The sequence below is a fragment of the Plecotus auritus genome (assembly GCF_963455305.1).
Source record: "Plecotus auritus genome assembly, chromosome: X".
In the NCBI taxonomy this organism is placed as follows: Eukaryota; Metazoa; Chordata; class Mammalia; order Chiroptera; family Vespertilionidae; genus Plecotus; species Plecotus auritus.
Genome location: NC_137784.1, coordinates 81758213 through 81771023, shown reverse-complemented (window position 1 = coordinate 81771023; position 12811 = coordinate 81758213). Strand labels below are relative to the sequence as shown.

Here is a 12811-nt window from a genome sequence, read left to right as displayed (position 1 = left end):
AAGGCATTTCACTCACATGTTCCAAGGCTTACTGTAGTTTTTGGGTGAGGATTTTATGCACATGGAGTGACATGCCATAATTATGTTATTGGTATGAATGAAAATATCAATTTGTTCTCTTGAAAAAATTAAATCACTTTTACATTTTCAAAGAAACAAGGCTCAATAAAATGCTTTATTAATATTAAATAGCCATAATATTTCTAAGGGCCATAAATGGAAAACATAAGAAAATTATAGGCCACATTCTGAATTTCTATCCTTTTAATTCACCTTTGATAATGGTGATATATTCATCAAAAATATGTGGGACTTCCCTAACCAGTTTGGTTCAGTGGATAGAGCATCAGCCTGTGGACTGAAGGGTCCCAGGTTCGATTCCAGTCAAGGCCATGTTGGTTGCAGGCACATCCCCAGTAGGGGGTGTGCAGGAGGCAGCTGATCTATGTTTCTCTCTCATTGATGTTTCTAACTCTCTATCCCTCTCCCTTCGTCTCTGCAAAAAATCAATAAAATATATTAAAAAAAAAGAAAATGGCAATGTGTATAAAAAATATATGGGATAGATGTACCTTGAGCTTTAAAAATAGTATTTTCATGTTTTTTAAATCAGTTTCTTCAATGAATTGCTTTTTTTCTAGATGTCAATAATGGCTAAGCTAGAGAAGCCGGGGAAGATGGCGGTGTAGGTAAACGCTGGTACTAGCCGCCTCCCACACCACATCAAAATTTTAACTAAAGTACAGAATAACCATCATCCAGAAACACTGGGATGCTGGCTGAATGGAAGTCCTACAACTAAAGAAATAAAGAAGAAAGCACACTGAGATTGGTAGGACGTGCAGAGGTGCAGAACAAGCTGGTCTGGCACCCATTGTGCTGCTTTTTTAATCAGGAGGGAGATCATCCTGTAAAGGACACCTCAAGGAGCAAGGGATCCCAGTCCCACATGAGACCCCCAGGCCATAGTCCCAGAGCTGGGCAAAGAAGTCCCTATGGGCAGTAAGAACTATGGGCTGTAAAAACTAGTTTGGATTGGGGCTCAGTGACACAGGAGCTGCTGGAGACCAAGCTGTTCCTTTTAAAAGGCCAGCACCACAAATTAAACTTACAAGGTCTCATTTCCTCTGAGCTCCAGCAGCAGGGTGAGGCTCTGGGGAAAACAGACACATATGAGGAGGAACTGGATTGTCTGGCATCGGGCAGGAACTCCAGAGCAGCTTTCTCACAGACAGAGGTGCTCACAGGGATCATTGTTCCTATGCTAGGACCAACACAGTCACAGAGCTGACTGGCAGCCATTTCTGTTTGCTCCTCCCTGGTGATTTCCTAAGACCCCATCTCATCCAATTTACAACCCCACTCAAGCTGTGTGCAGCAGCTTTTGCATATGAATGGCCTGTCATTGCTCAGGCTAAAACCTCTCAAACAAGCTGCAGCTGGGTGAGGGAGCCCCAAACCTATCAATAAAAGGCCCAAGACCCAGCACCAGAACCAGCCTGCCTTGATTCATAGCTGGGCCTCCTCTGGGCACTTCCAAATCTGATACAAAGAGGAGGAATCTGCAAATCTCTGTGTAGCTCTTGCTGGGTGGCCCCAGGAAGTGGCTGACTTTGAACCTCCCCAGAGACCCAAGAGCCAGTGTACCCAGTGGTCAGTGTCAGATCATACCAGATTACAACTCTTCACATCCATAAGTGACACACTCAAGGGGCAGACTCAGTGAGCACCAAAGCCCCACTGAAGCAAGTCTTACTCCATAGGGGTGTCTCCTGCACAGTAGCTCTCACAGTAGTCACAGTTGGTCCTCACAGCCAATTGGTCTGGAGGCCAATTCCTACCAGTGACACTAACAGCAATCAAGTCTCAACTACAACCAGCCTGTGCTCACACCTCACAAAGGGTGCACCTAGAACTCCCAACTCAGGTGACTGGGGAGGCTCAGCCACTGAATACCTATAGAATACCTACTACACAAGGCCACTCTATCAACTCAAGGATACATAGCAGCTCTACCAAATACATAGAAACAAACACAGGGAAGCAGCCAAAATGTGGTGACAAAGAAACATGTCACAATTAGAAGAAATGGAAGAAAGCTAACTACTGGATATAGAGTTCAAAACCCTGGTTATAAGGTTAATCAAGAATCTTCTAGAAACCTTCAAAAAATGGAAAAGAACCAGTCAGAAATTAAGCATACACTGACTGAAATAAAGAATAATATACAAGGATTCAACAGTAGACTAGAGGATTCTGAGAATCAAATCAACAATTTGAAATATGAGGAAACAAAAAACAAAAAAACAAAAAAACAAAACACCCAACCAGAAGAGCAAAAAGAAAAAAGAATACAACAATATGAATATATTGTAAAGGAGCCTCTGGGACAACTTCAAGTGTATGAACATTTGCATTATGGGGGTGCCAGAAGGAGAAGAAAGAGCAAGAAATTGAAAATTTATTTGAAGAAACAATGACAGAAAACTTTCCCTTCCTGGTGAAAGAAATAGACTTACAAGTCCAGGAAGCACAGAGTGTCCCAAACAAGAGGAACCCAAAGAGGATCACACCAAGACACATCATAATTAAAATGCCAAGGGCAAAAGACAAAGAGAGAATCTTAAAAGCAGCAATAGAAACATAGTTAGTTACCTACAAGGGAGTACCCATACGACTGTCAGCTGATTTCTCAACAGAAACTATGCAGGCCAGAAGGGAGTGGCAAGAAATATTCAAAGTGATGAATAGCTAAGACCTACAACCAAGATTACTCTACCCAGCAAAGCTATCATTTAGAATTGAAGGTCAGATAAAGAGCTTCAGAGACAAGAAGAAGCTAAAGGGGTTCATTACCACTAAACCAGTATTATATGAAATTTGGAAGGCTATTCTTTAAGAAGAGGAAGAAGAAGTAAAAGATAAAGATAAAAATATGAACAACAAAATGGCAACAAATACATACCTGTCAACATTTTAATCTAAAAATCAAAATAAATGAATAAGAAATCTAATGAACAGAATGAACTGGTGAATAAAATAGAATCAGAGGCATGGAAATGGAACAGACTGATGATTCTCAGAGGAAAGGGGGGTAGGGGGTGCAGAAACAGATGAGACAAAGATCTTATATGCATGTATGCAGAAACAGATGAGACAAAGATCTTATATGCATGTATGGACACAGACAATAGGCTGGTGAAGGCCTGGGATGGGGCAGGAACTTGGTGGAGGGGGACAATGGGGGAAAAAGAGGGACATCTGTAATAATCTAAACAATAAAGATTAAAAAGAAAAAGAATGGCCAAACAACTCCATCCTGTTTTCCATGGCTATTCCAGTTTACATTCCCACCAGCAGTGAATGAGGGTTCATTTTCCTCCACAGCATCTTCAACACTCGTTATTACTTGTCTTGTTGATAATAGCCATTCTAATAGGTGTAAGGTGGTATTGATGCCATTGTAATATCTTGGTTATTATTTAACAGGAAAGGAGGAAAGGGAAGACTACATAAAGTCATGCCACTTACTAGTATACAGCTTTGCTAAAAAAAAAAACTGCATTTAACATTCTCCAAATCTGTTCCCCGATTTTCGATGGGGGAAGGGACTGGACAAAAGCAGTATAGACCCATGCCCAGTAAAGTATGAGTGACGTGAGAAGATGATTACCCATAAATCACATCTGGATGCTGAACCACACCTGACTGCAACATGGAATTGAAGCTCTGGTCACTGGCCTTGCTTCTAGATTTGCTGTAACCTCAACTGCACCTTTTCTAGGACTGGCTTTAGGGCCAGTGGACTTTGGAACCTGAGAAATGTAACTTCACACAAATAAAGCATTTGTTCACATCTCATCTTCTCGCGGAGGCTTCTGAAAAATCTTATTTTAGCAGTACCTCAAGAACCTCATTCCCATTCCTGTGTGGGAAATTTGGCCCATTAATTCCTTCTGCAACAGTATCTCATTTTCTTCTTTTTTTATTGAATTTATTGGGCTGATATTGGTTAATAACATTATTTAGGTTTCAGGTATACATTTCTAAAATACGTCATTTGTATATCATATTGTGTGTTCTGATGTGTGGAATCTAATGGAGCAAATAAACTAACAAAATAGGAACAGACTCATAGAACAGACTGGCAGTTATCAGAGGGGAGGTGGGTTGTGGGACTGGGTGAAAAAGATGAAGGTATTAAGCAAAAACAAACAACATCAAAAACACAGACAACAGAATGGTGATTAATGGAGAAGAGGGGTGATATAGGGAGGATAAATGGTGATGAAAGGAATCTTGTAGTTTTGATTTGCATGTCCCTAATAACTAGTGAAGTTGAGCATCTTTTCATATATCTGTTGGCCATTTGTATGTCTTCTTGGGAGAAGTGTCTGTTCAAGTCCTCTGTCAATTTTTAACTAGGGTGTTTGTTCATTTGGTATTGAGATGTAGAGTTCTTTATATATTTTGGATATTAATCCATTGTTGAATGTGTTGTTTGCAAACATCTCCCAATCAGTTCTTTGCTTTTTGTTGTCAATTTATTTTGCTGTGCAGAAGCTTCTTAGTTTGATAAAGTCCCACTCATTTATTTTTGCCTTTTTTAAATTTAGTTTTATTGTTGACTGTATTACAGATGTCCCCCATTTCCACCTACCTTTGCCCCCCACCATGCAGCCCCAGCCCCACCCCAGGCCTCCACCATGCTATTGTCTGTGTCCTTGGACTATGCATGTATGCATATAATTTCTTTGCTTATCTCTTCCTGCCCTCCCTCCCCAAATCCCTCCTGCCCTCCCCCCCCAAATCCTTCCCTTCTGAGATCAGTCAGTCTGTCTCATGCATCCATGCCTCTGGACCTATTTTGTTTGTCAGTTATTTTGTTCATTAGATTCCACCTATAAGTGAGGTCATGTGATACTTGTCTTTTTCTGATTGGCTTATTTCCCTTAACATAATAATCTCTTTCTTCCCTTGCCTTTTAGGTCAAATTCATAAAATCTGCTCTGAGACCAAGGTATATAAGTTATGTGTTTTATTTTTAATATCTTTTTATTGATTTCAGAGAGAAAGGCAGAGAGAGAGAGAGAGAGAGAGAGAGAGAGAGAGAGAGAGAGAGAGAGAGAGAGAGAGAAACATCAATGATGAGAGAGAATCATTTATTGGCTGCCTCCTGCATGCCCCACACTGGGGATCGAGCCTGCAACCTGGCATATGCCCTGACCAGGAATTGAACCGGTGACATCTTGATTCCTGGGTCGACGCTCAACCGCTGAGCTACACCCAGCTGGGCTATATAAGTTATGTTTTATTCTATGTAATTTATTGTTTCAGATGTTATATTTAGGGCTTCAATACATTTTGAGTTAATTTTTGTATGTGGGGACAAACTGTAATCTAGTTTCGTTCTTTTGCATGTGGCTTTCCAATTTTCCCCACACCATTTATTAAAGAGGCTTTCCTTTCTCCATTATAGGTTTTAGGCTCCTGGCATAGCCACTGTGGAAAAGAGTATGGATGGAGGTTCCTAAAAAAGTTAAGAATAGAGTTACCATGTAACCCAGCAACCCATCCTCTGGGTATCAACTTGAAAAATTTTAAAACATTTTTCCCAAAGACATATGCACCCTTATGTTCATTGCAGCATTATTTTCAGTGGCCAAAATATTTTTAAAAACTGAAGTGTCCTTTGATAGATGATTGCATAAAGAAGATTTGGTACATATATACAAGGGAATACTACTCAGCCATAAGAAAAGACGAAATACTACCATTTGTCACAACATGGATGGACCTTGAAAATATGCTAAACAAAGTAAGTCAGACAGAAAAAGTTAAGAACCATATGATTTCACTTATATGTGGGATTTAAAACTTAAAGCAACAAATGAACAAACAAGAAATACAAAGGAACAAAACCTCAGACACAGACAACAGTATGGTAGTTACCAGAGAGAAGGGAGTGGGACTTAGAGCCAATAATGGGTGTCAAATATATGGTGACAAAAGATGATTTGGCTTTGAGTGGTGGGCACATAATTCAATATACAGAACATGTATCATAGAAGCATATACTTGAAACCTACATAATCTTATTAAACAATGTCAACCAATAAAATTAATAAAAAGAATGGCTAAAATTATCTATATCTAAATTTGAATTTCTTATGGGAAAATGAAATTGAGTTATTTTATAGAGAGTGGAAGGGAGGGGGAGATACACAGAGAGAAACATCGATGTGAGAGAGAGAATCATTGATTGGTTGCTTCTGGTACATGCCCTAAGAGGAGCTGAGCCTGCAACCGAGGTACCTGCCCTTGACCGGAATTGAACCTGAGAACCTTCATTCTGTGGGCTGATGATCTATCCACTGAGCCAAACCAGCTAGGGTTGGAATTGATTTTTAATTTGTTTCTTAGCAAGGTAAAGAGCTTTGACAGCAATTGTTTTTTCATACTGACCAACTAATGTCTCCTTGTTAAACTGTTTAATTGGAAATAATTTCAAACGTATAGGAAATTATAAAAATAAAACTATTTCAAAAAACACCCATATATCCTTTACCCAGATTCATCTACTATTAATATTTTCTACCTTTTGCTCTTTTTCTTGATAGATAAGTAAATTGTTTTCTGAAAAATTTGAGAATAGGTTCCATTAGTCATAGTCCTTTAACTGTAAATGTTTCTTCATGTATTTCCTAAGAATAGGGATATTCTCTTACATAATCACAGACTTTTTGTTGAGTTTTTTGTGTTGTTTTTTTTTTTATTTTTTGAGAGAGGGAGAAAGGGAGATGGAGGGAGAGATAGAAACATTGATGCATCAACATCCATAGGCTGCCTCCTGCACGCCCCTTGCTGGGGATCGAGCCTGCAACCCAGACATGCCTGACCTGGAATGGAACCAATGATCTCCTGGTGTGTGGGTCTATGCTCAACCACTGAGCAACACTGACTGGGCACACCTTCAGGTCTTTTAATTGAACTTGAACAATAGGAAACAGCTTACCATCAGTAGTTTCATCATCTCCAAAATGCTGTCTGTAGAAGAGCATCAGTTCAATATTGTAGCATTTGTAGATGATCACGGACAGTACAAAGAGAAGTAGGATGGCTCCTACACCTCCTGCCAGCTCAATTTTGTAGATTAAATCTGGAGAAACACAATAAACAGGAAAAGGTAATGAAATCAGTAATGCTTGAGATCGTGTCATAAATCTGGTCTGTAAAATATACAACACATTCTCTTTCTCTTTCCAGAAGACTCTTGTTTAATGCAGTAACTTTGTTTTTATTATGTTTGTGTAAATCAAATATTGGTAAAATTTACTCTCCTCTAAAGATTGTAGTAAGTTTACTCTTGAAAGTGATAAGTCTATATGCAAAGGAATAGTCACTCCCAATTTACTTTGAACATGGGTGAATCTCACATATATTCTTTTGATTTAGTTATGTTTCAAGAAACTATTAGAGCTGCCTTTTTTTCTGGGTCCAGGGCCAAGATTTTGTCTTTTCTGTTAAATTCTATTACAGGCTTAGACAGATTAAAATCTAGTACTTTTCAAGCCACAGACCCTATTGTCCTATAGAACAGCACCATAAAATTATTCACAGAATCAAATAAAATCTAACAAGCTTGCAGGATTTAACTGATTAATTTAACCCTAGGAGAACGTAATTCAATAGATGGTAAGCAGAAGGAGTTAGCTTATCCATTTTTCCTACTTATTTGAGTAAGTGGCTATAATATGTATGTGATATAATATGCCAAGAGAGGCTAAAAGAGAATGAACATGAAATATCCAGGTTAATCACTTGGCGTATTCAGCTAACAGCAGGCTACATGATAGCAGCCTCAGGCTGCTCCAATGGGGCACCCCTGGACCTCTTGGAGTTCCAAGAATTAAATCAACCTGTAATGTAAGGACACATGATGTATATCAGGCTCAGGGAAAATGACTTACCTGTGATTTAATTCTTGATATTAAGAAATCTAGGGTATATCATAAAAAGAGGGTATAGTATCATGGAATTAAGAGAAATGGGAAATCATATGAGAATTCAGAATGTGAATTCAGCAATGTCCAGAGTAGAAATCCTGAATCTGAAAGACACCAGACTACATACATATTTTCCACTGTGAGACAGGGACATTCATTGGTCTCAACATACTATAGATAAAATTGACTAAAAGATTACCCCTTAATCTAATTGCATAATTACCAAGTGACTCTTTTATTACTAATTCAGTTTACCATATAACTGGAAACTGGAAAAGGAAGTGGCATTCTAGTATATACATCAGTTGCTTAAGAGTTTGGTTGGCATCAATCAGCCTTCCTGGATGGATCAATTCTGGGGAACTTTCAAAATAAAATTTATGACCATGACTGACTGCCACTTTTTAAGGTATCTTGACAACCATATCATCAACCTTCCCCTGGGAATGTCCCTTGTTTCTATAAAGGCTTATTTAAGAGAAATTAGAAGCATCAAACAGACCATCCAACCTCAGAGGGAAGGCAAGTGTGTGTGTGTGTGTGTGTGTGTGTGTGTGTGTGAGAGAGAGAGAGAGAGAGAGAGAGAGAGAGAGAGAGAGAGAGAGACATCAACCAAAAGACTTGTATGCATGCATATAAGCATAACCCATGGACACAGACACTAGACAGTGGTTCTCAACCTTTCTAATGCCGCGACCCTTTAATACAGTTCCTCATGTTGTGGTGACCCCCAACCATAAAATTATTTTCGTTGCTACTTCATAACTGTAATTTTGCTACTGTTAATGAATCGTAATGTAAGTATCTGTGTTTTCCGGTGGTCTTAGGTGACCCTGCTAGCAGTTCTCAACCTGTGGGTCATGACCCACAGGCTGAGAACCGCTGCTGTAGAGCCCAAGACCATCGGAAAACACAGATATTTACATTACAATTCATAACAGTAGCAAAATTACAGTTATGAAGTAGCAACGAAAATAATTTTATGGTTGGGGGTCACCACAACATGAGGAACTGTATTAAAGGGTCGCGGCATTAGAAAGGTTGAGAATCACTGCACTAGGGGGTATGAGGGCATGTGTGTGTGTGTGTGTGTGTGTGTGTGTGTGTGTGTGTGTGTGTGTCGGGGGGGGGGGGTGGGAATGACCAGGGAGGGGCCAATGCGGGAAAAGGGAAACATATGTAATGCTTTAAACGATAAAGAATTTTTTAAAAGACAGAAATTAGTCATACTCAACATAACCATTTAAGATTCAGAAGAAAAAAACATAAACATATAGTATACAATATAAGTAATACATAATTATAGATTAAAATTTTTTCAACTACTCTATTCTTTAAGTAAACCTTGAGGGTAAGAATTGTTGGTCCAAATTTATAGGTGAAGAATCTGAGACTCAGTAGTTTAATTCACTTACCCAAAATCATACACTTAAGAAATGACCAAGATGGGACTTGAGCCAGATATGCTAAATTCAAATTCAAGTCTTTTTTGGCTTATACTACAGCTTTATAAGCTCCGTCCTAGAAAGTGACAACTAAATTCTTCTCCCTGTTCCCCCATATTGTTAATGCTTCTCAAGAACACATGACTTATAGAAATTTTGGCTCCTCTGTCCTTTTGATTTTAAAGAAAGCAACTGAACTACAATTCACCAATACAATCACAGGACTGAGTAGATGTCAGGCACTTCATTAGAGGTTACTGAAGAAACCTGTAGCTGTACCACAGAGGAAGGAGTGGCTTCCTAGCATTCAAAATATTAAGGAAAGTTTTAGGGTTTATGAGGAGAGATAGAATTTGGTCTTAGAAAAGAGGTGGAGTGAGAGAGAAGACAGTGGTGGGCAGAGATAGATAGCATGGGTAGTAAAGAAAGTCACTGAATGGAAATGTAAGAAACATAAATAAATGTCACTCTTTTATAGTAAGATGAGAGGTAAAAGGGTAATAAAAGGAAAGGAGTGAAGTTCCTGTGAGAAACAAAATATGTTAATAAGGAACATTATGAAGGGACACACAATGAGTAAGGATAGGAAAATGGAATCTATCTTTGTACTGCCTGCTGTGAAATGTGGTCATTTTGAAAATTAAGTCACAAAATTTTAGGTAAAAAAAGTCCTAGCCCATATTAGCTCTGCCTCCTGCCCTCTCTTGAGAAAGTGATTCCCCAGGAACCACTGCCTGCCTTTATGTGGGTGGTAAGACAGACTTGCTCTGTGGGGCTGCAATACCACAATCTGCTTGTTTTTCTCACCACCTTACAAGTATTATGCATTCTTTTTAAATTAAACTTATTGGGTGACATTGGTCAGCCTGAACATATAGGTTTCAGGTGTGGGTTTCTATATTATGCATTTTTAAAATATATTTGCATTGATTTCAGAGAAGAAGGGAAAGGGAGAGAGAGGTAGAAACATCAATGATGAGCGAGAATAATTGGTCAGCTGCCTCCTGCACACCCCACACTGGGGATCAAGGCCACAACCAGGGCATGTGCCGTTGACTAGAATCAAACCCAGGACCCTTCAGTCCACAGGCCGATGCTCTATCCACTGAGCAAAACCAGCTGGGGCTATCTATATTATGCATTCTTAACAGCCAGTGTTAAATTGATAGAGCAATGGGATTCTTTTTTGTTGCTGTTACTCTAAAACTGACTTCTCTTTGATCTCAGGACTTTGATTGACTTGATTCAAAACGTTTTCCTGCTACAAAATATTCATTTTATGTTTTCAAAAATTTGGGTCTCTCTCTCTCTCTCTCTCTCTCTCTCTCTCTCTCTCTCTCTCTCTCTCTCTCGTCTTTGTATCTCTTTCATCAGACAGCTTTCAACTGTTTTTACTCACTGAATGAGAAATTTTCAGCAATTTCTACATTATTTACAGATTAAAGTTACTATTGGTAGATGGAAAACTTTAGCAGCAGGAATAATTTGTGCTCCCAAGTAACAGACACTTTTTTTCACTTTTTTCAGCAGTAAATTTATGGAAGAAAACTGTGGTGTGAAAAGTACCTTTGTGGATTTGGGGTCCATTTTATAAAATTTTTTTAAAGATATTACCTAATGATGGCTGTTTATGTTGAAAACTGCAGATCTAGTTCCTGAGACTCAACCAGTATTCTTTGATTCAGCCCAGGCAGTCACATTAAAAAGGAAACATGTATCCTATAATCAGAGGGCAGAAGTGCCATCACCTAGATGACATCTGGCTTTTCTTCTGTCTTCTGTTTTCAACTTCCATTTTCCATCTCAGAAGAGTCTATACTTCTAGGGATATTTCCTGACTGAGAAAGTGAAAGCCATTTTATTTGCACTGTATCTTGTACACACTTCACAAAAATAACTATAGCCAGAAAAGCAAATATTTATGGGATTGTAACTCTTTCTAGACACATAAAGTACAATTATAGTTCTTTTTAACCTTCTTAGTTTGAATTCAACTATTTTTTTTTTACTTTGATCATAAAGATCAGACATTATAGACTGGGAAAAATAGCAGATGAAGCCAAGGGACTGGAGAGAAGGGAAGGTTAGAAATATTTTGAGCTTGCTCATAAGTTGGGAATCAGGTTAGGAGATTTCACCTGAGGGTTTCTTAGAGGTTGGGATTTCAAACTGGAACAGTAGCACTGGGAATGAAGATAGAGAGGGGCTAAAGAGAGGGTGAGAGAGAAAGATTCTGTGTTCAGTGATATGCTTAACTTTTTGGAAAGAGTGTATGCACAAAGAAGGAATAATTATCAGAATTTCTTTAGCATCAATTCAGAGTCTTTGTTCAATCCCCCCCCCCCAAAAAAAAAAATTAGAATGACCATCTTACTGAAATGTTAGCTGTAGTTATTGTCAAATAGTTTATCAAAGAGTGATGAAGTGATAGTACAGGTAGAAGATGCATAGGTAAAACCTTTTGTTAGAGAAAGCCTGACCTTGTTAACTGGATATATTAGACTTGAGTTTTTATTTTAGGAAAGGCCTTTTCAGTTTATGAAAGGATTCATCAAATGCTTCTTCTTCATAGTGATCACTTAGGGTATTTTTTATACTTGACTCATAGCTCATCAGGAAATTATTGCTCTGTGAAACAAACCATATTCATATTGCCGGTGGAAATACTACAGCCTCTGAGGCTAGGCTATGATGTGAGAAACCCTGTGTTCATCTCCAAAGAAAATATCTGAAGTTTTACAAGACCAGCCAGATTTTGGTCTGATTTAAAATTTGACCCAGTAATCCCACTTCTAGGAACATATCCCAAGAAACTAGAAACACCAATCAGAAAGGATATATGCACCCTTATGTTCATAGCAGCACAATTCACCATAGCTAAGATTTGGAAACAGCCTAAATGCTCATCAGCAGATGAGTGGATTAGAAAACTATGGTACATCTACATAATGGAATACTATGCTGCTATAAAAAAGGAATTCTTACCATTTGCAGCAGCATGGATGGACCTGGAGAGCATTATATTAAGTTAAATAAGCCAGGCAATGAAAGAAAAATACCACATGATCTCACTCATTTATGGAAAATAAAGAACATTATAACCTGATGAACAAAAAGATAGATACAGAGGCAGTAAAGCATGGAAAAGACTGTCAAATTACAGCGGGAAGGCTGGGAGTGTTGGGGAGGGGAGGTAAGAGATCAACCAAAGGACTTGTATGCATGCATATAAGCACAACCAATGGACACAAGACACTGGGGGGTGGGTGGGATGAGGGCATGCGACATGGGGTAGGGGAGGCTGGGGGAAGGTCAATGGGGGAAAAAAGGAGATATATGTACTACTATATGTAATACTTT

General features: G+C 38.7%; 1 protein-coding gene across 1 annotated transcript in view; it reads right to left on the bottom strand.

Moving 5' to 3' along the window:
• Positions 1-12811, bottom strand: part of IL1RAPL2 (interleukin 1 receptor accessory protein like 2) — a gene marked incomplete at its 3' end in the record, with an annotated part of 799403 nt that overhangs the window by 35617 nt on the left and 750975 nt on the right. The window contains exon 7 of the mRNA XM_080652525.1: positions 7016-7159. Coding sequence (XP_080508651.1) covers positions 7016-7159 — 144 coding nt within the window. The remainder of the gene's footprint in view (positions 1-7015; positions 7160-12811) is intronic.